General features: G+C 47.3%; 1 protein-coding gene and 1 non-coding gene across 2 annotated transcripts in view; one reads left to right on the top strand and one right to left on the bottom strand.

Annotated features, from left to right (window-relative positions):
- Positions 1–467: 467 nt before the first annotated feature.
- Positions 468–25,304, bottom strand: part of LOC120837602 (transcriptional regulator ATRX) — a 45,503-nt gene continuing 20,666 nt past the window's right edge. Inside the window, exons 8-15 of the mRNA XM_040207088.3 lie at positions 25,030–25,176; positions 18,934–19,029; positions 18,356–18,536; positions 17,006–17,143; positions 11,072–11,247; positions 8,655–8,906; positions 667–960; positions 468–488 (exon numbers count right to left, since the gene is read on the bottom strand). Of these exons, the coding sequence (XP_040063022.1) occupies positions 468–488; positions 667–960; positions 8,655–8,906; positions 11,072–11,247; positions 17,006–17,143; positions 18,356–18,536; positions 18,934–19,029; positions 25,030–25,176 (1,305 nt within the window). The remainder of the gene's footprint in view (positions 489–666; positions 961–8,654; positions 8,907–11,071; positions 11,248–17,005; positions 17,144–18,355; positions 18,537–18,933; positions 19,030–25,029; positions 25,177–25,304) is intronic.
- Trnay-aua lies at positions 17,601–17,682 on the top strand. The gene has a single exon. It is a non-coding gene; the product is annotated as a tRNA-Tyr (tRNA).

The following is a 25,304-nucleotide window of genomic DNA, read 5'->3' as shown; positions in this document are numbered from 1 at the left end:
GTCGCGAGGAAAATAATTTTTGTGAGCTCTGTACATTAAATTTGCATCCATTCAACGTCGACCGACTTGACGTCTCGTTTCGTTCTATGGCATTCTCGCGCAGTCGAAACCTGCTGCGAATCGAATGAAATAGCAAGCGCCATCTGCAAATTATTTGAATTTTCGCGTATCTTCGCTAGCAACTTATAGCAATGTAAACAGAACTGCACTTTGCGAGCAAACTGCAGTGTGTCCCAAACTTGGAACCAAAGTTAGAGTGCTTGATTGTCAAGGTCGGCCCTGCCCCGCAGCGACTAATAGCAATTAACAACCGCAAACCACTTTGACCAATAAGAGCAAGTTCAACTCAAATCAATATTACAGCCCCTCTTTTCTTCTTTTTTCTTTAATTCAATCTTCAGAAAATTCGACCTAACTTCAAGGTCTTGTCAAGGTCAAATTATCCAAAGATTATTACACATTGTTATTCATTTGTACAATGTCACATACTGTAAACGACTTTATCTTTGTTGGCTTAATATCGAAAAAATTTTGTAAAGAGTGAATTTCAGAAATACTTCGCAGGGCAAAAAATTCCGCGATATAATCGCGAGAACCGATGTTTCGCAATATTTCTCGAGCCACAAAACTAAAGAAAATTAGGTTCTCGAAAAAATAAGGTGGAACCTCGACCACGCCGTTGTCTAAATTACGAAAATGAGGGACATCGTAGACAATCGACAATCGTAGTTTATAGTCATCGCGCAGTTTATCGCGTCGGTCAAAGCGGCAAAAAGCTACATGCCCTTTGCCGGTGGAGGGCTTGTCTTGGTCGAGGTAAACGGCTTCTTCGTTGCTGTCGCTTTGGCTGCTCGAACTCTCCGAACCGTCGTCAATGCTCGAACTCTCCGCACCGTCATCAATGCACGAACTCTCCGATCCGTCGTCGATGAAAGAGGACATCCAATCGCTCGATTCATCCTGAGCGAGAAAACAGACGGATGTCTTTCGGTGCTTGGAACGCGCCTCGAAACGGTGCGTTGACGACGTCCTAAAAAACCTGCGGTGGCTTAGCTCGGCTATGCCAGGATATACGTAGCGTGAGCTTATGCGCACAAAATGAGAGGCGCTCTCAAGCGGCTCCGGTGCAGCGTCAGACTTGGCTACTGCGCAACGGAGGCGCACAGCTGGGCACGCGGCGGCGCCAGTGCGTCTGCCACGGCTATGACGTCACTCCTCTGGAATGAGCAGACCGACGAGGCGGGCGCGGTGGCAGCGGAGCGGGCGGCGGCGGCTCCGGCGCGCCAGCTGTGCGCCGTGTGACATCGCTGCTCCTCGCGCATGCGCGGCACGGAGCACGGCTCATTATGCGAGCCACGCGAAACTGCTCAACCTTGGCCAGCGTAGCTCACGCTACAAAAGTGGTCCCTCAATTTTCGCGCAACGACATTCCTGAAGTGTCGTCGCCGACCTCGATCCCGGCGGCGTATAAGCAAGCCATATCCCGTACAGCACCTGGCCGCGTCCCTCCGTCACGTGACATGACGTCACTTCCGCTAAACCAATTTGCCATGTCACGTGACATGACGTCTCTTCCGCTCCAAAACGAAACCAGTTGTTTTATTGGTTTGTGAAATGGTCACGTGACATGACGTCCATCGCGCTGCTGTGGTAAGGCAAACCTGGGTAGCTAAACTCGTGGAGCAAAACATTCTTCGCTTTTTGACGTCGCGGGGGGAGTGACCAAAAGAACGCCGCAAAGTTTCCTCCTCCCTGCGCGCGCTCAACTTCGCAACTTTTGACGAAAAATCCCCCGCGATCCCTAGGCGGTGCACGAGAGCACGAGACAGCGCGGGGAGGCGAGCGTCCACGCCGCTCGCTGTACGTTGTCTTTGAGCCCTCTAGCGCCGACAATCCCGTCGTCACAGACGGCGTAGCAGACGACGAGAGTTCGTCTGCTACGATATGGCATTCGCACAGCGGAGCTGAAAGAAAAAGTTGGTTTTCTGCTCGAAATCGCGTCCCGCGGGCCAGAAACTCAAACGCGAGCTTGAATTGTAAGCCTCTGATATTTCACGAAGAAAGGAATCGACAGCCCGTCTTTTATTTGCGAAATTTGAGTCGTTTTGTAGCCGTACAGACGCTGAAACCTACCAGTGTGTAATGAAAGGCCCAGGACAACCACAGGGGCCGCGAGATCTAGCATCATTTGTGTATGGGTGAAAAGTGCAACATTTTTCGACAAAGCTCCCACAGCAAAAACCTGCGACGGATTTACTCAGCGTCCGGGAAGGCTAAACATGGAGACGTTGCCCGAGACTCAAGCGAAGTCATATTTGAACGGCAGCTATCTCGCCCCGTCATATTTTGTTTTGAGAAAGCTCTCGTTCTCAATGCCAGAGAAATAAAAAGTCTTACGAAACCTATTGCTAGCTGTTCCAAAGAACTAGATTTAAGCCGTATCCTTTCAGTTATTCACTCATAATATTATGCTTAAAACGAAGCAAGCTCTTGCGCGTACAGTTCCATCAATTTCCTCAAGCGTATGCTGTTTTGTAGTCAACTGGTTTCGGAAACTTACGCCGTCTGTAGATATCTCTGACTGCCGAGTTGCTTAAGTGGAAGTCATCGCAAATGTAAGTCCCACGTTGCAGCAACCAACGTTTAAACGATGGCAGCGACTGCACTCTCGCATTCCCACCCATCACGTCGAACAAAAAGGCGCTAGTTTCGGTTTGAGGTCGGTACTTTTCTACAACATCTATGGCGATGCGACAGCATCAGTCTGCGCTGGGTGCATTCGGCAAGTTCGTTCGGGGCCTGTTCTCCGTGCAGCACTCGGCGGGTGTAATGCATTAGAACTCTGACAGTGCAAATCTGTATCGCGAATTGGGAGCCCGTCACTGGCCTCACCGGCGGCCATTGCTTGACGACAGGCAATATGCCGCGTCCTGTCTAGTTCTCCCTTCGTTTTCGTCCTTGTTGCTTTGGCCTTTTACATCATGAGGCGATACACGCAAGTCTAAGGAAGAAATATGCAAAAATTGGAAGCTTGTACGCGGTGCTCGAGGGCGAGCATTTTATGACGTGCTGCGATGATCATGTCGGGTTCTTGGAGATCAAATAGACCTTCGTCAAGCGTTTGAACATCGATTAAAAAAAAATTGGCCGGAGCACGATTGAATTTACCGACGTCGCTTGCTTCGGTTTCTAAATAAATGGCACGTCGAGCGACTGAACGGCACGCTCCGAGTTTCAGTTTGTCACGGAAGCCCTCACAGGAGTTCAAAGAAAAAGCTTTCACCATGAAGCACTATGTACAAGCGGTCAAAACGATGCGAAAATCCCCAGTAAAGGCATTCTAACTTATCGTTTGCTGAGCTTTGATGACTCCGAAATCACGGATGACTCCACAATAACTCTCGGTAGCCCCTGTCTCATCAAACACATAACAGTTAACGCCCAACAAAGTAGCCCTGGACCCTCAACCACACAACATTTAGTTAAACAAGATTGGTATTCTAACGCGTTTAATATTCTTGCCCACAATATTAACTGTTATTTGCGGAAACATGATAGAAGTTTCATGGTAGAGAACAATTTACTAACGTAATAAAATTGAGTTGTGTCAAGCGATGACTGCCGGTGGTGCCGCTCGACCCCAGCAATACAGGCCTCTATCCACGATCTAGCCTCCTAAGAAATCAGTGGTGCCAGTGCTATTAGACATAAATCGTTTATTTGCATCGGTACTCCCATACCTGCCGGATGTAGGGACGAGGCGCAAAACCGTACATCCGGCCAATATTGAAGCCGGTTTTCGGACGATATTGCCTCGACACTCGCCAAGAAGCAACGTGCTGTTTCGGCGACTCGTTTGTGTAATTTATTTGTTCAGTCATATTAATGGGTCCCGGGCCACTGTGTACACCCCTAAAAAGAAATTTACTGTGGTAATTACACTTTGAGGAGAAGCAGGCACGTAGCCAGATTTTCGGTTAAATGGGGGGGGGGGGGGGGGGGGGGCCGATGACAAAGTGCTCTATGAGGGGGAGGGAGGAGAGGAGGCCCCAGCAAAATAGAAAATTTCGGAGGGGGGGGGGGGCGGGAAGGCCAGGCCTTATGCCCCCCCCCCCCCTCCCCTTGGCTGCGTGCCTGACGAGAAGGGGTATTGTAGTTTTACATCTTTATAAAAAGGTGTAGGCATTATCATACGTTTTAAGAAACGTGTTTAAAAAATCACACATTTTTAAAGGTGTGAAGTTTACATTTTTTTTATAAGGTCCATCGCTACACTTATGAGGGTGTTAGTTATGGCACACCCCACTTACATGTTTAAAGGTGGGAAAATGCTTAATGCGTATATACCTCTAACGGAAGACAATCTCTTTCATGTGATTACATCGCGTGCCGATGAAACGATTTGTCGTTGACACGTCGTTCGATGAACTGATTTGACCGCCAATGAGTGACGACTGCCAGTAGAATTTCGGGGAAATAATTCTGCCGGCTGCCGGGAGACTCGACCCTACCCAAGAATTACCCCGGTTCTTGTTTGTTTTCCAACATTCTGAATTGTATACCAGCTTATTAGTACCTCTTCGGATATTACAGAAAAAAATAAAATAAAAAAAAAAGCGATGGCAGCCGCAAAAACTCTGACAGCCCGGTTCACAGTCATGTGGGAGACTGACAGGTGCTCGTCAGTCGCCACCATGCCTTGAAAGCTACCGGTTCCGAAGAACCGGAGCGCGCAGAGAACTTGTTGTTCCCGGTCCGAGGCGGCGAACGAAGCTCGTCGCAGAGTAAACGCACAACGGCTTTGGATAGCCGGTACTGTCGCCGAAAGTCGTCGTCGGGGAGTTGAAAGGCGTCCCCAGTGGTCTCAGTAGCGACGCCGACGGTGGCGGAAGATAAGCTCGGCCGCAGCGTACGGCACCGCCATGTTGACAAAGTTTAACTTCGCCTCGATCCGAAGCGAAGATCTCGAGCTCAAACCGCGGCTCTCGCAAAGTTCGGAAACGTCACTTTGACGTCAGCGACAACTTCGACAAACGAGGTTTCTTGTTAACACAAACTTCGGAGGGATTTTGAGCGTCAGCAGGTCGCCTAGGGACAATCTGCAAAGCATTGATTTTAGCTTGGCGTAGGGATGTAGGGACAAATGGGCGCTACGTCATCGGCGAAGCCGTTCAATCAGCGGGCTCCTCGCGCCCCTCACGCGCCGCACGCGCGCCTCGATGAACTTTGCTTCGAATGATTGACACCTCGCTCGGCGCGACGTCAGCGGCGCGAGAGTCCAATTAGCGCGTTCCGCAACTTTCGGACACAAAGTTGTGCTTGACGAGTTTAGCGACCCTGGCGTACGCCGCCGCCTGAAACACGAAGCCTACGCGGTCGATGAGATGCAGGCGCGGCTGAAGCCTGAAACGCTTGAAGTAGGAAGCCTACGCGGTCGACGCAGTCGCGGCTGAGGACCGAAAGTTAAACTTTTAGGACAAAATCGTTGCGAGTGATCAGCAGGAAACACCACCGAGAAGCGGCCATTTTACATTCGATGTTGACTGCACATAGAATGGCTTGGTTTGGCAGCGCTACTTGAGTACTGCTAAGTTCTCCCACTAGGTGACGCTGCACGGCTTTTTGTTCTCTTGTTGCGCATCATTATCATCATCATTATTGTTACCATTTTGCTTTGTTCATTCGCCATTGCGGTCGTGGACTTCCGCCTCTCATCTCGATATCGTTTCGGTGAATCGTGTTAAAGGTGTGTCCAAACAGGATAGTACAAAATGCACGACTCCGACAAATCGTGCAGCGCTCTGCTTTCGGTTTTTTTTGTATTTTTTTTTTTTTTTGCCGGGGGGGGGGGGGAACTTTTTCCTGTCAAATCTGCCGGGGGAAACTTCCCCCCGTCAAATCTCCCCCTTGAAGTTTGATGGGGGGGGGGGGGGGGGGGGTTCCCCCCGACAGATATGACGGGGAGAAGTTCCCCCCCGGCAAAGAAAAACAACCGGAAGCGGAGCGCCGCACGATTTGTCGGAGTCGTGCGTTTCGTAGAATCCTGTTTGGACACCCCTCCGCTGGCTTGGACATCATTGCCCCATCTGTTCTTCCGCCGCCGCGATGCGTCGCTAAGAAGCGCAGAACGTACTCGACCTAACTCGACCTTAGCGCTAGAAAAGAGGGCAGCGATTCTCAAGCTAATAGAAAGTTGTCCAACGAAAACTGAGGCGTAACCTGAAATAAGGCGCGCAGGCGTAATCTGAAGCAACTCACTATTTACGGTTTTTATAAGCCTGCTTAGACGTCATAAAGGCAGGTTTTATTAAATGGCTGAATTTTCGGACCGCTCTATTATTATGAGCTTTTTTCGGTCCCTGCGAAGTCCGAAAAATCGGTCGGCGATTGTAGTCCCAAGTGGCGGCCAAGATGTGTTCACACGAAAGAGAGTTGATGAACACGGCATGCTGAGAGTCGTGTCCCATTTATCAACTCCTTCCAAACGCACCAATGCCTGCCTATACTCAACATCAACTTTTGCGCCACACCAAAAAGGACAGCACCGTTTCTGCAGTGCTCCAATACTGCGGGACATCTAGAACATCTGGCGCCTCCGCTCGTGACCCCTCCGCTAGGTGGCACTTGATACGCAATCAGGTTAAATTCCCTTATATCGGCAGGCATGGACAGAAGCGACGGAACCGGTGTAACGTAGGATGCACATTGCCTGCGGGGGAAGGAGTTCTATCGTGGCTTTTATGATGAACATAAATTCCACGCAAAACATTTATGCAAAATGAGTGTCGTTCGAGAAAACGGTCCTTCTCCGCCACCTGTGGGAGCGCTCACTCTCGTGGCGCTAGGGTCGCTGTCCACTTGCACCTGCTCACGGGGGGCAATAAAGGACAGATTTCGAATGACGCTCTTCCGTGGAGCTTCTCAACCGATATTCTTACGTACCTCATTATTGCGGTTAATACATCATTATTATATGTTGCCCGCTGAACTTGTAGAACTGCAACTGCTTACAGTTAGCTGTCAAAAAAGAGCTTAGACAGTGGTGTTCCGGGACGGAACGCCACGGAAACTGTGAAAAAACACATGCAAAGGAAAAAACTTTTTTTTCTTTTAAACAGCTTACATGGAAAAAGGATGTCATAAAACAATATTACAACGAAGAAAAACATTTTTAGAGCTATACTTCAGCGCTATACGAATTTGTAGTTGGCGCCCACCGGCGCCGCAGAAAAGTGGACCTTATTTATCACGTGACTGGCCCTTATTTATCACGTGGTGCTTGCGCTCTTTCGGAAGCTTCGTATGGCGTCTAAAAGTAACTTATTCATCCTTGTTTGAAGTGTAACAAAAAAACAAAGATTAATAGGTAACTTTTAGACCCCAAAGGAAACTCCTGAAAAAGCGCAAGCAGACGTGATAGATCTGTGTGCCAGTCAGACGATGGCTGCGGCGACGGCGGCGTGGAGCAACGCGTTGAAGCGGCGTTCGCACAACGTTCAGCGTGCGGCGGCGCTTGACTTTGCGGCGGCGGCGACGCAGCGCGGCGGCGCGCGGGACTACCACGTGACCAGTGGCGGCTCTTGCGGGTGCCAACTACAAATTCGTATAGCGCCGTAAATATAGCTCTAAAAATTTTCTTTCTTCGTTGTAAAATCGTTTAATGACATCCTTTTTCCATCTAAGCTGTTAAAGAAAAATGACGTACTGGAAAGAAATTCGAAACGTGTCACCAACGGGAATCGAACCCACGACCCCGTGATCGCGAGCTCGACATTCTACCACTGCACCAATTGGAGACAAGAGGCAAAGCCGGCTTACTTCGTTTCCATCAGGGTGGTCTTTACTAACTGGCCGAACACGAATGCCAGACACTGACATTCCCGTTCGGCGTTCGAACGGGTCATAGGACGAAACAGGAAATCCAGGACGTGCCCACCATCACATAAGAAATGACAAAGTTTGGAATAAAATACCACGCTAAAAAACAGGATTTCGTCTTTCCGGATAAATTTGAAAAAGTCCGAGGAACACTCTCCGGTAAATTTCCCGTCAATTCCGATCTATTCGAAAAACTAGAATTTAAGAGCACAGCGACAAAACAAAAATATAAAAGACGTTGTTTCAGAACTAAGCTTTATAAAAGCGCGGGTTCAGTGGTCCTGGGGAGACGCCACTCCAGTTTCCTTTGATATTTATAACTACTGGCAATGGTAGTTTTCCTTTTAGCACGTCGGGGTTCCTTCACGTCAACGGGTCATGGTACCCCGGCTTTATTTATTTTTTTTTTAATTTTGTAATGTATAAGAACACTATAAAACAGGCTGCGAATTACAAAGAATTTTGAATCTAACAAAAATAAGCTCCTATAAACCCCAAATTTTCAGCCAAAAAATAAACTCAGAAAAAGCACCCTCTGAGTTTCACAAGAAATGAACTTTTGAAATCATAAAATCCTAACTATCAAAAAAGAAAAAAAAAGTAGAAATTGTTGCTGTTACCACGTTGTGTGAAATGCGTTAGCATTTGACGCAGCTGATGCATTAAAAAAGGAACAATGTCGCAGAGAAACATTCTGCGTGTACCGACTTGTATCCGTAGGATCAAGATATATCGAGCCTTTCAACACGATCATTATCCAAGAACATTGGTCTGACCTTGAGGAGCTCCTTGGCCCTGGCGCGCTCGGCGCTCATGACGAGCAGCGCGGGGTGGGTCCAGATGTTGCGCAGCACGTTGAAGTCCCAGAACAGGGACATGCCCTGGTTGGGCTTGCTGTTGCGGCCCCCTCTGGCCAGGTGGTCCAGGAAGTGGCGGTACAGCTGCACTTGCACCTCCGACAGCCGCACGCTGATCACGTACTCGCACTTGGGTGGCAGGAAGGGCTTCAGGGCGTTGTAGTCGCAGCGCTGCGCACGATTGAATCCAATATGGGAGTTTTACGTGCTGAATCATGCCCCAGCAAAGGACTGGGGATTCGTTTGGACCACCTGGGGATCCTTAGAAGTGCAACCGAAAACTCATTTACGTTTTCTCTGCAATCAGCCTCCATCGGACTGCATGCACCTCGGCCAGAATTCAAACCCGCCACCTGGGGATCTGTGGGCCGGCGCTTTGCTCTGGAGCCACCGAGGCATTTCCCCCTTTTTTTAAATGCAATGGAATTTCTGAACAAACCTTACCCTTACAAGAATGGTCAATGAGTTTCAATCGACTTTCTATTGTGTTCCTATAGAGTCAATTGAAACTCAATATAAACTCAATGTCTAATGAGTTTGATCATTAGAAACTCAATTTTGATTCTATTGAATTTACTCATTAGGAATGCGATTGAGACTGATCATAAGGCACTCAATATCGATTCTATTGACTTTACTCACTAGGAATGCAATTGAGTTTGATCATTAGAAACTCAATATAAATTCTAATGAATTTATCATTAGGGATGCAATACAGTTTTATCAAAAGAAAGTCAATATCGATTCTATTGAATTTACTCATTAGGAATGCAATTGAGTTTCGTCATTAAGAACTCAATATCGATTCAATTGAATTCACTCATTAGGAAGGCAATTGAGTTTGTTCAGAAGAAACTCAATATCATTTTATAGAATTTACTCATTAGGAATGCAATTGAGTTTGGTCATTAGAAACTCAATATCGATCCTATTGAATTTACTCATCAGGAATTCAATTGAGTTTGGTCATAAGAAACTCAATATCGATCCTATTGAATTTACCCATTAGGAATGCAATTGAGTTTGGTCGTTTGTAGATTACTGCACCGAACGATTATTGCTTGTACCAATGTTTTTTTTCTATTATTCTGTTAAGGGATAGAGACCAATGACGTCCAAACACTGTTTATCATTCATGAGACTTCCAAGGAGGAAATAGCAAACTGGGAACCTTAATAAATGCTGAGGTGGTCACCGGCCAAATGAATACCTTTTTTATGTAGGGTATATAAGGCGGTGGGGGGTAGACAAGGGGAGTACAATTAGTGGGTTGCGAGTGCTTAGTTATGATGATTGTGTTCGTTTCCTCCATGTGCCTTGTTTCCTTCATGTTGCATGCTTTAAGAAATTATACAAAAAGATCTCAACCAGTTGCAATTTTTTTTTAAACCCAGTTGAAATAATTTTATTGAAACACGTAGCGAAAATTCACTTGAAAGTCAATTGCAATTTTTTTATTGAAACTCAATAGCAAAAGTTCTATTGAAACACTATTGCCAAAATTCAATTGAAATGCAATTGCTAAAAATTCAATTAAGACTCAGTGGCCAATACCCTGGGACGGTTCAATGGGGACTCATTAGAAAAAGTAAATTGAGTTTCAATTGAGACTGAATGTGGTATATTGAGTGAGTCCTTTACGCTTTCAATTGAGACTCAATTCATTTTTTGTAAGGGTATGCACTTTCCCATCTGTTGCTTGGTTTGGAACCAACCAAGCAGCATCTATTATATAACTAATTATATTATACATACAGGGGGTGCTGCACTCAACAAACACATGGCTTGCACACGAGGTCATCCAAAGAGCGCTCAAATGGTCACCAGAGAAGAGAGGAAGAAGGAGCTCTCTTCTTACCAGGACCCTCTTTTGTGTCTCCCAGATTTTCTCAGACATTGCTATTCACCTCCCAGTAGATTATAGAATATTAATTCGTCGCTCAAAATTCCAGCAAAAGCAGCTTTCCTCTCACTCTCTTTCATATTGGTCAAAAGTATGCGATGTGACGTCAGTGCAAGCCATGTATATGATATGATAAGTTAGCATCTGAATGGCAAATAGAGCCGCAAAGCGTCCCATAATGCTCATATACATATAGTATGAGATACATTTGAATTGCAGTAATGCTACGATGAAAGTCGGTTGTTCGCGGAAGGCATGTCCGCAGGAAGTAGAGAGTTAGACCAGAAAATCGCAATTGGTTTTAAATGTAATGAAAGACTTCCTGAAGATCGCCAAAAATTTAGCCGAGAAATTTTCTCGGCAAATTTGGCGGATTCACAAGCACGCCTAAAAACCTCTCCAACAACGACTGTTGCCGCAAAAGGTCACCGACCTGGACGCAACCATTCAGCAGGCGATGCAAGACGTGCACCCGCTTCTTCATCAGCCTCACGTCCAGGGCCGTCGAGTCGGCACACTGGCCGTTGGCGATCGGGTTCACAAAGCGGTTGGAGAACTCCTTCTTGGTTCCCAGCAGGTTGGGCTTCACAAACTGCACCATGCAGTGGTCTGCAGCAAACAAAATTTCATATCAATATCTGGGAGTTCATCTAGCCACCAATCTTTTCTGGAATGATACCATAGAGTACATTTCTAACCGATCTAACAAATCTTTAGGATTTTTAAGAAGGCCTTTGTATATGGCAGCATTAGAAACTACACTACTAGCATACACTACCCGGGTTAGAGCTAAGTTTGAGTACGCATCTATAGTTTCGAGCCCGCATTAAAATCACGACAGGCTAAAATCTCTAGAAATTAGGGCAACTCGATTCATAGTAAAAAAATGTATACACCTGTAAGCGTCACTCAACTTAAAACTTCGATAGGATTATTAACGCTCCATAAGTGAAGATATATCTTGTTAGGCTATCCCACTTCCATAAAATCTTTCAAACATCACCTGAATTTCGCGAAAATAACTTCATCCCACTCACTCGTATTTTTTCTCGTCATGATCACCCTAACAAAATCCATATTCCCTTCGCCAGAACTAACTTATATATTATACATTTTCCCCGCTATTATAGGCTACGGCCGACTTAAACGGGCTGTCAAGCGAAATTACTCTCGCCAGAAACCACGACGATTTTGTAGCATTATTGCGTAAATCATTACCATGACATTCGCTTTGTGTTTATCTTTTTCTTCTTAAAGGGGTACGGAAACGAAAATTTAAATATACAAATTTCGTTCGTAAATGAGTCAAGCGTGACGGATAATAACCGTAAATGATATTCGCTCGTTTGTATTTTGAACGACTGGCTCTATTTTTCGTTCCAAACGGTGCACTCGAGGAAGCGCTCGAAGAGAAGCGAACGGAGAGCGCGATGCGTCATGGGATCTCCGGCAAAAAAAAAAAAAAGTTCCTTTTTCCCCCATGCAATAGCCATCTGGAACTCCCTTCCCGACGGCGTTGTACTCATTACTGACCCAATTAGGTTTCGCCAGGAAATCTCCTTACACATGAGCTAATCATGCCCAACTAAACCATATCGGTACTTTGTGTTCTTTACTATTGTAATCTTGACTCTCCTTTTTCTATTCTTGTCGTTTTCAAGTGTGAAAGTGTATTTTACTTTTCGTCCACTCCCTCCCTTACGTGATGCCCCACCTGGGGCCTTAGGGATAAATAAATGAAAATGAAATAAAAAAAATTTCTCGCATTGGTGACGTAGCAAGGCTGGCGGGGTTATGCTTTGCCGTTGGTGACGTTGTCAGCGTTTTTGGGGGAGGGGGGCCTTCAACAGCGTCAACGCGTTACAACCGAGCCGTTCGAAGTATCCGTGGGGTGACGAGCATTTCACGTGCGAGATCAGTCGTGTGCATCGTGTTCGTGTGGCCCACTCCAATGGCGCCCCAGGACAATTTCCTCGGGAACGTATGCTTGAACGACACAAGTGAGGATGAGGACACCGACATCGCCCTCTCTGTATTAATTTTGGAAAGCGAACACCAGCCGCCGGAACCCATGTCGGAAAGGACGGACGTGCGAGCCGGATCCAGAAGGCACGAAGTTTCTCGTCGTTCGGAAACTCGTTGATCGGCATATCGCTCTCACCGAGACGTTACCAGGCATCTTGACGTTAAAAAACGCAGGACGGCTTCGAACTTTACAGCAAAATCACAAAAACAACTCGGCGACATTTCCTTTTTTTTGTATGGCTGCGCAATTGAAGCGACGGGCGCGCTTGCACAGCCGTACAGTCGGCACTTGCGGTGCGCGAGTGCATGATGGCTCGGGACTTGACGGCGTAACCGCGGATGGTCGCCCCCCAGCAGGGTTGCCGCTTCTCCTATGACGTAGCCGATTTCGTGGAATATCTTTTCCGCTCTTGCCTCTCTGTTTTCTCTAGAAGCCTTATCGTTTGCTCTTTCTTTCCTTTAACCATTATATATTTTTTAATTACGTCAGTTCGTCATTCCGGCTTCTTTAACGTGTATCCTGTTGTATATAGTGGGAATACTTCTCTCCAGTCCAAAAGCGTTCTCCATCAGGAGGTTTGTTGCCGTGGGGGATGGAGGGAAGGGAAAAGGGGGGAGGAGGGGTTGGTTGGGAGAGATTACCAAATGTTTCAAAATGCCCGTTTTCTCCTCTTTTATTTCATTTATTTATTTATTTTTTTTTTTTTTGGGGGGGGGGGGGGGGAGTGGCTTTTGTCTTTGTGCCGGTTTGCGAACAGCCTTCCCGCGTAGGTGGTTCCGGCACTGGGCAGGCCTGTGAACTCGGAGGCAAATAAATTAACACTCAAAACGAATACCAGTAAATTGTCCGTACTGCTGTTAACAAAACTGTATTTTTTTACTTAATCTATTTTTAGACAAACGGCGCCGAAGTTAACACGCGTCACCCGACACCTGGGGGGGGGGCTTCCTCGAATTGATCCGAACCGCGCGTCCGCCCGTCGTAACCATAGAGTTATTATAATGTACGCTAGAGGTTCAACTGGCGCTAGTGTCTATGCGACTTCCATGACGCAAATTGAAGCAGACAGCAACCAGTCTACTTTTGCGGTGCTCCTGTGCATTCCTATGGGAAAACGCGCGTGCATTTTGTCTCTTCGCCGGAAAATAACACGGAACACTTTGGTCATTTGGGTCGTACCGAATAGTATGTACCTTGATTAACACTGCAAAAGTGTAATTGCTTTAGTTAGCGCATTTTTCTTCATCAGTGACCGATGTTTAACTTCGCTACATATCAGTCCCAAACGTGTGTTCCGCAGCAGTTGTGTAAAAACAAGCGACGATTCGAAGCAAAATTACAATCGAAAGGAATATAAAGTGTGTTCAAGGCTCGCCAGCAATCCGGTGACGGTTATATATTGATAATATGCCAGTCCTGTCACTACATAAAAATGACCCCGTCGTGCATGAGCGGATAAAAACGTTCAAAACGTAGAGAATAAAGTCCGTGGGCTATAAAAGTTGTCTCTTCGTATTGTTTCCTCTGCCGGGTAGCTTTTATCGGGCACTTGTTCTCAAAGATTTCGAGCGTGCGAGTGATATTTTGAACGTAGAACAAGCAGCTTCGCTCAGAGCAGAAAGAATAAAACGGTACTTACTTATTTAAGATAGGAATAGATTACGTGGCCTTCAATTAATTTTGATCGTATATGCACGTGTAGTTACTGATCCGGTGTTACTGCGTAGTTCTTGCCGTCTTTCTTAATTTCCAGATGTTCTTCGTTCGTTTGGCACGTATATCCCCCACGCTGAAAAGCGCCGACGTCGTGTTCGCGCTAACAGTGTCCGACAGTGCACATAAATACACGTACGAAGCTGTTTTAGCACCGTTTTTAATGCGATGAATTTGAAAGAAAAACACCGTAACTGACCAATTATTTCGTCGGCCTGACTGAGAAACGTTCCAAGCTACCTAGTACGTACAAATTATTCGGGATATTTGCTCTTATGATCGAGCGCAGAGAGAAAATGCACTCACTTTTTCCCATAGAAATGCATTACCGGAAGTCCATTTTAGACTGGTTGCTGTCTGCTTCAATTTGCGTCGGCACACTAGCGCCACTTGAACCTCTAGCGTACATTATAATAACTCTATGGTCGTAACCACTGTGGTCGTTGTTGTGGCGGCCAGAGACCCCCGAGGACCATTCTGGTTGTAGTGTTCTCGCGGCGGAGGACGCCATAGGGCAGGTTCGAGATTCCGTGGTACTTGCGCGTCCCGGCTTTTGCTTTGTCTTTTTTTTTTATTTATTTACTGCGTTAGATGACAAACGAAGAAGTTGTACTCCGTCTTTTGACGGTTTCGCCTTCCCCTCCCTCTTGGCCAATGTACCGACCCCATTTTTGTGACGTGTATGACCCTTGCCTGTTCCTTTCCGTTTTCACTTGAAGAAGGGCGTCCGCCCGGAACGTCCTGTATACCTTCCGGTCCACGCATTTTTTTCGAGTAGCACACCCATTTATTTGCGATTTCTCGTTTAAGCTCATTCTGCTCGGCAGCGCCCCCATTCTCTTGGACATTCACACGAGTTCATCATGGCGCCTCGTTGGCTTCCTTCGCAAAGGGGCAAAGCGCACGGGGAAAGGCTTTGCATTCGCGTTCAGGCCGGGGTAACTTACAACAGTTGAAGGTACTTCCAAAGAGCGGCGCTGCTCCGATGTTTAGTGCGGCTACGGAACGGTTCCTGCTACGTCATGACTACGTAGCGAAATTCGTAACGTTGCGAGATTACCTCTTAACTAAGCTTCACAGGCATCCACCAGGTGCACATTGAATGATTGTTTAATTAGCTTTAAATTAAGTTTTCTTGTGCCCTTCAAGGAAAAACGTGTTCTTAAGGTTATGATGCAACATGCAACACATCTAAGCTAGAAAAAGAGCGCTGGAATTTCGATTCCGTACCCCTTTAAGCAGCCCCTGTATTTTTTTTTGTGCGTGATTGAGATCCTTGTGTACGTGACCATGAGCCATGGTATTCATCGTTAAGTTCTGTTGAGCGTGATTCTGTGTCCCTTTTTATATTTTTCTTTCTTACAACATTGTGCGACTATGTATATGTTACATGTATCCCCTTTGTAATGCCCCACTGGGGCCTTTAGATGCATTTAAATGTATAAATAAATAGAATAACAAGGAAGTTTTAAGCAAAGCAGACGGCAGATTAGGCCGGGTTGGAGCTGAACTAGTTGGGCCATGCTTATGATTTTAACTAGCTGACCATACTTAGATATCTACCGTAAAATAGCGCGGAAGCGCCCACTTCGTTAAAGTGCCCACTATTTACATTTGCCAAACTGGGGAATTCTGCAAATTATACATTAAGCGCCCGATTTAACCGGACAGACGCACATGTCTAGATTAACCCCGTTTTCAGTGAGTGTGTGGGTCTGTGTGTATGTGTGTAAGGGGGGGGGGGGGGCGCTTCCCCGGTATTTTACGGTATATATATATTAAGCTGGCCCAATTCATAGATAGGTTAGGCGTGCTTGTATTGCCATAACGCGTCAAAGTAGTTAGATCGTTTAGCTTCGCTTTATACAAAGCAAAACGCCGGCATTTCTTCGCTAGATGAAGCTTCAAAGAAGGGCAGCTAACGACTTTGGAAGCGGTATTTTTCTGCTTCTTAGCGTTCATCAAAGTCGTGTTAGCAATCTGGCCCCGCCGGGACCCACGATGGCGAACCGCAGTGCCCCGCCGTTTTGAGTTAACCGAGAAGCACGAGACGACACCGAAGAAAAATGGAAATCATGATTCAGTAACGCCGACTGTAGCCAATGGTATGTAGCAGCAGGCTGCACCAGCTAGAAGGCAGGGCCTCGGCAATACCCGCCCAAGCGGAAAACACGCTGAAGCCGGACCAAAGTCGCTGTAAAGCGGCAGACGCAGTCAACTTGACGTTTCGCGTGCTAGCGTCGCGCTTGTTGCGAGACGCTGCAAAGTCAAATTTGGGGGTTTTACGTGCCAAACCTACGAGGGCATCTGGCACGCCCCAGCGGAGGACCGAGGATTAATTTGGACCACCTGGGGATCTTTTGACGTGCAACCGAAAGCTCGGTTACACGGCGCCTTCTCCGCAATAACCCTCCGTCAGATTGCGGACACCTCGGTCGGGATTCGAACCCGCCACCTGGGGATCCGTAGGCCGGCGCTCTCGCCTCGGAGCCACCGAGGCGGCTAGCGAGACGCTGCAAGACCCGAACGCGAGCTAGGCGGCGCTGCGTGGATGCTGCTGACATTTGGGGAACGTCTTCCAGGTGGCACAGACTGAACCCTCCCTCTCAAATTTTACTGAAAACTCACACTCTTGCAGGTTGTTCTGGAGGGGAGTTCCGCTGAGGACTATCCGCCGGCATGTCCTGAGCGAGTTCATGGCGATCGACAGGCTCGTCTTGTCGCTCTTCAGAATGTGCCCTTCGTCGCACACCACGATGTCCGGCCCTGGGACGCAAGAACGTCGCCGACATTTGTGGCGACGAGATTAAAGAACAAAAAAATGACCGCATCTCCACGTGGTGAATGATGTTGATTGGGGCGAAGCTCTGGTGGTGCTGATGATACTGATTTTATTGTTCATAGGTAGTGCTGATGGTGCCGATTTTTTTTATTGCTCATAGGTAGTGCTGAGTTCCGGGTTGTGTTTCGACTTCATTATTACTGCTTTATGGTCGGTAAAATGCAGAGCCAGTGGTTCTTCTAGCGGATCCATCCATTTGACCGCAGCGCCGTCTCGTCTATAAACGTTGAGCCAATGCATGCAAAGTTTAGCGCGATTATATACGCATTTGACCGCAGCTCCCTCTCCTGTATAGACGTTGAGCGGCTACATGCAACGTTTCATCCATGACGACCCCAGCTCTTGAGTTACTACCCCATCTCAGAGCCCCCTACTCGTCCCGCAGTCGTGGCCGAGTGGTTAAGGCGATGGACTATAAGTCCATTGGGGTCTTCCCGCACAGGTTCGAATCCTGTCGACTGTGCAAAGATTTTTTTTTTTTAAGGCAGATGGGACGGACGTACGGACAAGGCTAGACCCTAAGGAGCTTCGCCCCTAAAACCGGAAACTCTACGTGACTGGAAACCCTGGAACATCGTGTCGATAAACTCGGTCGGCTGGAATGCCAGCCCAGACTTTTCGTCGCTTCGAATACAACCTGCGCTTGTTTTCAAGCTCATTCTAAAGGAAAACTCCCGAAAAGGCTGCATTAAAATAAAAAAAAAAACGGAGACTTTATTAAATGCAACGAATTCCCCGACTTTTTCAGGTTTTTCTATGAATATGTTGCTTAAATTTCCTGACCATTAGAAATAAAAAGAAAATGTAGAGGCAGCCGTTTCTAGAGCTGTTTCTGTTTAATCTTGTGAATCCGATGGTGGCTTACGTTACTCACCGACGCGTCGGACAAGTGTCACCAAGCACCAAGGCCATCCTTGCCACTGCACGTCGCACTCTTCCGCTTCGTTGCGTGTCACTGCTCCGCCCACATTAATCGTTCTCCCAGACTACACCTATTTTACGACAATTTCTTCCACTTTTCCACACGCATTCCCCGACAATTCCAGGTTTTTTGGGTTGGCATGCATCCTGGACGTTGCGTTAAGGTAGACAAGGCCGTTCGCAGGATTCGATCGTTCTCGACGGTGGTGGCCTACCTGGATCGAGCAGCGCCTTCCTCAGTCGCTCCTTGATCTTCTTGCTCACCCCCATGGCCTTTTCGTTGGTCAGCCGACGGAACATGTCGTAGCCAATGATCATGACTCCGCCCTTCTTCTGCCAGTACTCCAGGGTCTTCACCCGCGAGTGGTTGTCCTTGATAGACGACACCTCGTGCACCTGCCACGAAAAAGAAAAGTTTTGGTGTCTAGCTAATGCCTTACCTACATAACCATAAGACCGCACTCGGATGTAGCCTAGATGTCAGCGACACAGTGACATCGTTCCAAAGCTGCTCTAAAAGCGTCGCACATATACGTTCCTCGTGACGACACACGACACCGACATCAGGTGATACCCGACGTCATGTCACGCGACACCGATGGTTTTAGTATTCACCTCGCAATGTGCCCGGAGAAGAAGACGACGAAGCTTGCTCTAAGCCGGCGCCTGGATATAGTGTTCATATTTCTGGCAATATTTGCTGGTTTGCACCTTACTCCGCGGAAGAAGAATACTCTCACTGCCTCCTGCAATATCGCCGACACCTCTACCGCAGGAAGTAACCACGACAAACCGTTTCCTCCTGATGATCCTCTGGACGGCACCGCTCCGGTAGGCCTGATGGAATCCCATGATGCAACCTCGGAACCAATTCGATTAGACATGACTTCTGTAGTGCACACCATGCAAAACTCGCAGCCAAACCTGTTGACGACTACTATAAATTTCTTACCACCTGAGGAATACGACACTGACACATGAATTAAAAACTTTTCTGAAAATGAAAAAAAACAAAAAAAAAACGACGATTAAAACGATGTTGAGGATATGGGAGAACAGTATGCTCTTACCAGTGAAAAGCCACACGATCACGACAACCAATACAAGACAGCTGAATCACGCAAACGACGCAGGGAGAGTAAGGACTCAGAGTCAAGCTCTCACAAACCAGCAGTCAACTGCCAGGCTCTTGGGCTCACCGTCATATTCACACCAGGCGACCAAAATACCAACATCAAAAGCTTCAAGCCTTCAAGCTTTCGGACAGATTGAAAGCAAACTGTCGTGATGGAATCTACAGCATTCGACCCAACTCAAGGCTGAATGTGATTGCTGTAGACGCTCGCAATTAAGATACAACGAGCACTTTACTGCCTATCAAGTCTCTTTGGGGGGTTCCGATGAGTGCATACGAGCCCCGCTCTAAGAACATGGCTATGGGTGTCATCCATGGGGTACCAGTGGATATCACCGACAGCCAACTTACTCAGGCACTACTCGCAAAGACATCAATCATCCGCATCCGAAGACTGGGAAAATCACAATCTGTTGCATTAACATTTGTATGCCCAACTCTACCCGATACGGTACGTGTAGGCTATGTGCGCTACAAAGTATATCTCTACGTGCGGAAACAAACCCAATGCCGTACTTGTGGTCGCCTCGGACATGCAGCTGCATCATGTGCATCTTCGTCTATTTGTACAAAATTCGGAAAAACACACGACTCGACATCCTGTTTAGATGGACCACCCAAATGCGTCAATTGCGGACGAGACCATCCCTCTACTTCTAGAAGCTGCCCAGATGGCAAGAAGAAAGGGAAGTAGCTCGTTACCGCGTTCTTCACGGAAGAGACTATGCAACAGCGAAGGCGGCAATGAAAGCCGATGCCTCTGAACACAATACCGATAACACATCTGGTCCCGGACACAGTCAAAAGCCAACAGCGTGCATGCCAGTGACTAACAAGCCACATAAACAACAAATTCAAGAGCCCCACCCAGCATCACAGCCTTCCGAAAGAAAGGAGAACAAAAAGCCACACGATAAACCACGAAGAAGCACAGAACTTAATACAGAAGACCTCGAGTCCTTTCCGCATCTCCCAAACACAGTACCTATGACACAAGAAGACCTCGCTCACTACCAACCTTCTACATGTAAGGTTATAAGTAACATTGCCACCAATTTTGTCAAGAGTGCCTGAACTCCACAATCAAATGCTGCAGCTGAACCACCGCCACCTGCGCTGGGCATCGGAGACATCTTTTGAACTGCGATCAAGGCCTTACGCGGACTGCTTCAACTCGTGTCTTCACCTAGAGTGCCTTCATGTTCGCGAAGCGGCACATGAAGGCACCCTATCTTCACCCATTGCCATCTACATTGTACAACTCATTGACACATTTATTCCGCTCCTGCAACAATGGTTGAGTGAACTCAACTGTTACTATTTAAATACCATTTATTATAATTATGACAGCACTCACAATAGATGACAGATACAACAATGCGATTATATTCCAGTGGAACGCGAGTGGCCTTTCTCCGTTCTCCGTTCATCCGTTCTCAGGCAATTTTCACACAAACATCAATTTCCTCATGTCTCAAAATAACAGCGCAAGTAGGGGTTACACAGAAGGACACGTCACCATAGGCCACAAAAACAATCACACTTAGTGACACAATCACAGCAGGTAAAACACTCACACAGCGCTGACTCACAACTCAATCTATATTTACACTTCTTTTTCTTCTACGCCTTTTCGATACATTCGCGAATATTGGCTTCTTTGCCTTCCACGTCCCATTAAATGACAATGATATGAGCTAATAAGATAAGCTAATAAGATAAGATAAGCTAATTATTTTCCTGTTAAAGTGAGCGATGGAGTGCTAACACATTTATCGACATAGCTGGAAATATGTTCTGCTTCCACTATCTCTCTAGCCAGTTGGCTACCGCTTTTGCCCAGCATTGTACTCCTATCTAGATGTGCCGCACATCTGCAATCACGGCAATGTAGACCTAAATGTCCTGAGTTGGTTCTAGTTATGTTGTTGTGTTCACGGAATCGACCGTTTAAACATCTCCCAGTCTGGCCGATATATCGTTTCCCACAGGAGAGGGTAAAGGAATATACAACCCTTTCTGTGCACGGAACAAAACTGGTCTGGTGTTTTTTTTTTTTTTTCGTTTTGTTTTTGTGCAGCTTGTTGAGTTTCTTGTAATGGCCATATGTGAGTCAAGGCTTCTAAACAATTTTCGTTTTTCTTGGTATGAATATCTTTGTTCAACCCGAACTACAGGACCAAGTTGAGTCCTCCTTCTCCTGCGCACAGACCTAAGCTACGTGCATCACGCTATTCCACCACATCAAGATAATGGGTACATTGTGGCTACAATCACTGATGGCAAGTGCAACTTCACCGTCATTTCTGGATACATCCCACCGAAAGCTAAATTTGACGAAGATTACCTCACTGACATTCTCAGCAACTACCCGTGGCCATTTGTCTTAACAGATGATTTTAATGCCCATAATTCTATATGGGGCAGTATACACCCCAACCCTCAAGGTAGGAAGTTGGCCGATATGGCTGCATGTCACCATCTTTGCCTAGTGAATGACGGTAGCCCTACGTACATACAGAACCTTAAGCGTAGCAGCTGCAGATCTCTCATTCGTTTAGACATCGCTAGCATCTCAAGCAACATGGTTTGCAGACATCGCATCTATAGAGGTAGTGATCACGTTCCCACCTATACGGAGCTTCGGAATTTTAAAAATATTAAAACTCATCATGAGGCTAATATATAATTTGGGCAAACTTTAAAAACAAATTACCGAGGAATGCAACCAAGAGATGGACTTACCATCATTTACAGAAGCCATCACTCGTTCGTTGAACCAATCAAGAGAGCAAACAACCCTACCGATTAACCGGACTACATTCGATACCGAATATGAGTGACTTCGGGCTATTCGCCGGCGTGCTGAGAGGCGTGTTAGAAAGCATAAAAGGCCTGAGGATTTACGTGAGTTCCGACGAGTAACTAAAAAAATCAAACGTCATTTGAACAAACTTGCAAAACGTCGTTGGCGGAAAATGTGCTCAGAACTTGATCAGAGGAAGCGTACTACAAGAATATGGCAAATATCAAAAGGTCTCCGAGCAACACTGCAACAACGCTATTTGTTTCGGGCACTAGCTCTATTGATGCAGTGTTCAGATATAGAGGCCGCGAGCCCGTTCTGCATACGAATTACGCAGAAGCAGTCTACACACACGAGCACACCACAAGCGCCACAGCCAACACCACCGTCAACTCTGTGATGCATGGACGTTGATTTCTCTCTGAACGAACTCGAATCTGCTCTTGCATCATGTAGACAATCAAGCTCACCTGGACCAGATGGTGTTAATTACTCGGCAAGTGCACGACTCGGACCAAGTACAATCAAATGCTTTCTTCGTCCCTTCAACCAATCCTGGAACCAAGGCGAGGTACCATGAAAAGTCTCTGAAGTTACACCGCTACTAAAGCCAGGTAAATTACCCCTTACCATCACTTCCTATCGACCCATTGCGCTTTCAAGTTGCATAGGCCAACTCATGGAACGTATGATCTTGGCGCGAATGGAATGGTATTTTGAACATCATGGTTTATATTCAAGTGAGTCATCAGGCTTTCGCCGCGGCCGGTCCTCGGGAGACGGGGTGATTGATTTAATTACATCGGTTGAATACGAATTATCTCAACGACGAATGATCACAGCCGTATTCTTGGACATCAAGAGTGCATGTGATTCTCTGACGAATGATGCTATACTTGACCCACTAGAAGAACTGGACATAAAAGGGCGACTCTACCCGCTCCTTCACACTGGAAGCGGATCCGCGTTCGCAAAGCGGTTGCGAACGCGGTTGTATAAAGATCCAGTACAATTGCATGTGCACTTCATGACATCCAGTGCGCGTGCAATTGTACTGGATCTTTATACAACCCCGTTCGCAATCGCTTTGCAAACGCGGATCCGCTTCCAGTGTGAATGAGCGGTACAAGTGGATCTTAACTTAACTAACATGGCAATTTTTGTTACTACGGCAGAAGGAAGAACTATCCTTTATCCTGCCGCAGGTCCGCGAGCCAACGCTCTCTCTGGTCATGGTGAACCTCGAAGAAAACGGGAAAGGGACTCATCCACTGTTGTCTGGCGACATCCAATTAGCTGCTCCTCCAGTCGCCGCCACCCACTTGCCGCAGTGTCCCCACTCGGCCCGGCGATCGTGCCTGTCGTCCGGAAGCCTCGGTTCCTTCTCCGTTCACCGAAAAAAAAAAAAAAAAAAAAAACACACACACACACACAAAAAAAAAAAAAGAAAAACGCATGATTTAACGGCACCACAACGAAGGTCAGCACTGCAGCGACGATCTCATCTCTCCTCATCAGGCCTGCCCAAAATATTCTGTCGCCGCTCGCTGGGGATGCTTTGCCGGTCCGCAGGTAAAGCCACAGGCCGTCCTGTTCTCTGACGTAGATGACGCCCAGGACCACCTGTCAGCTGCCACCGCTCCTCTTGGGTAACTACCCCCCCCCCCCCCCCCCCCGGGCTTCTCGCGTAGATATTGCCACGGTCTTCACTCCGGAAGGAGCGAGCCTTGTCCGCAGTCCAGCAGACGCAACGAATCCTTTGGATAACTGTACCCCCCGGGCTTCTCACGTAGATATTGCCACGGTTCGCGCTCCGGCCAGAGCGACCCTTGTCCGCAGTCCAGCAGACGGGACCCTTGTCCGCAATCCAGCAGACGAAACACTTGTCGCATAGAGCCCAGGTACGCTCCGCCTGCCTCCGTTGATGCCGTCGTTTTCGCTCACCGCCCGTTGCAGGAAGTCAGCAGGATCCTGTCAACTGCGTCAGTCAACTTTCCGTGGAGAGAGGGGGCCGGTCAGAATGGTGACAATTGATGATGATGTTCGCCCGATGCAAGTCCCCCGGGAAGTTGAATAAGAAAAAAAAAAAACAACTAAAAGTTGTTCGATCCCACTGGACACATTACGAAGTTGGTTGGTTTGCGATGGCCAATGTGGCCAAGTTTATTTCAAAACGAAACGACAACAAGTCAACAGTAATTTACATTACAAAACTCCCAAAATTAAAACCCATCCTTGAGTACCCCAGTCTCAAGAGCCGAATCTGCCTGATCTCAAAAGCCGAATCCCCGAGAATCCTCTTGGTAGCCCCTTTCTAGACTCGTCGGGGCCTCCTTTCCTTCCAGAGACAGACCAATCACTTCAAATTTGCCCATTGTCACGTGGTACACTCTTACCCAATGATCAGCGAGCTGTCAACGTGACCCCCCTCCGACACCTCAACGGTCAAACCCAAATTCTTTGTATAGTCACTACATGCTTTCTTTGCCGTCTGGCTGGCGCCACAAAGTTATTGCGCCGATTAAAAGGGAAGTTTCTACACTAAGGGGCGAAATGCGCCGGACAGAAGCACACCCGTTTAAAAGCCACAAGTGCGGACAGAAGCCCAAGACAGGGCTATTCCGGCGCCCCCAAACTGAAACCCAATCCGTTCGTTAACGACCGGGGTCCGACTCTTCCCCACCGAGCCCCGCGGCTGCTCGAAGTCCCCCGCGCGTGGGGGCGGAAGACGCCCAAAAATGCAGAAACAAACATAGGCAGATAAAAAAAAAAATGCCGACGCAACTATAGAAAGATAGACTTTTTAAAACAAATCTAACTTATTTCTAGCAAAATCCTTCGTTACTTAACAAGAGCAAAGGGAGCATGCGTAAAATCTTTTGATTCGCCACTCGTGTCTCCGAGCCTCTATCGACCCTAGCCACCACCGAAAATTAAACGCAGCTTACGGTGAGGTCGAGTCCCTTGTCTTTGAGCCAGCGCTCAAACTCCTGCGACCAGTTGAGGACAGTGTTGTAAGGGCACACGACGAGGGCAGTCCGTAGGATCTTGCCGCAATCCTTGTGGTTCAATACCGTGTGCAGGAACGAGATCACCTGCGGCAACGCCGGCACCCAAGCTCCACATAAACATGAGTTTCACAATGGCAGCGGGCTTTCAAGAACTGATCTAGCCTACTGCGCACGACCACGCATTATGAAAAGAGTGCCCCGCGAGAAATAAT

This window comes from Ixodes scapularis, unplaced genomic scaffold, assembly GCF_016920785.2.
Source record: "Ixodes scapularis isolate PalLabHiFi unplaced genomic scaffold, ASM1692078v2 PGA_scaffold13__105_contigs__length_92229423, whole genome shotgun sequence".
NCBI classification, from domain to species: Eukaryota; Metazoa; Arthropoda; class Arachnida; order Ixodida; family Ixodidae; genus Ixodes; species Ixodes scapularis.
Note: the sequence above shows the minus strand (reverse complement) of the source record. Positions and strands in the feature narration are given on the sequence as shown.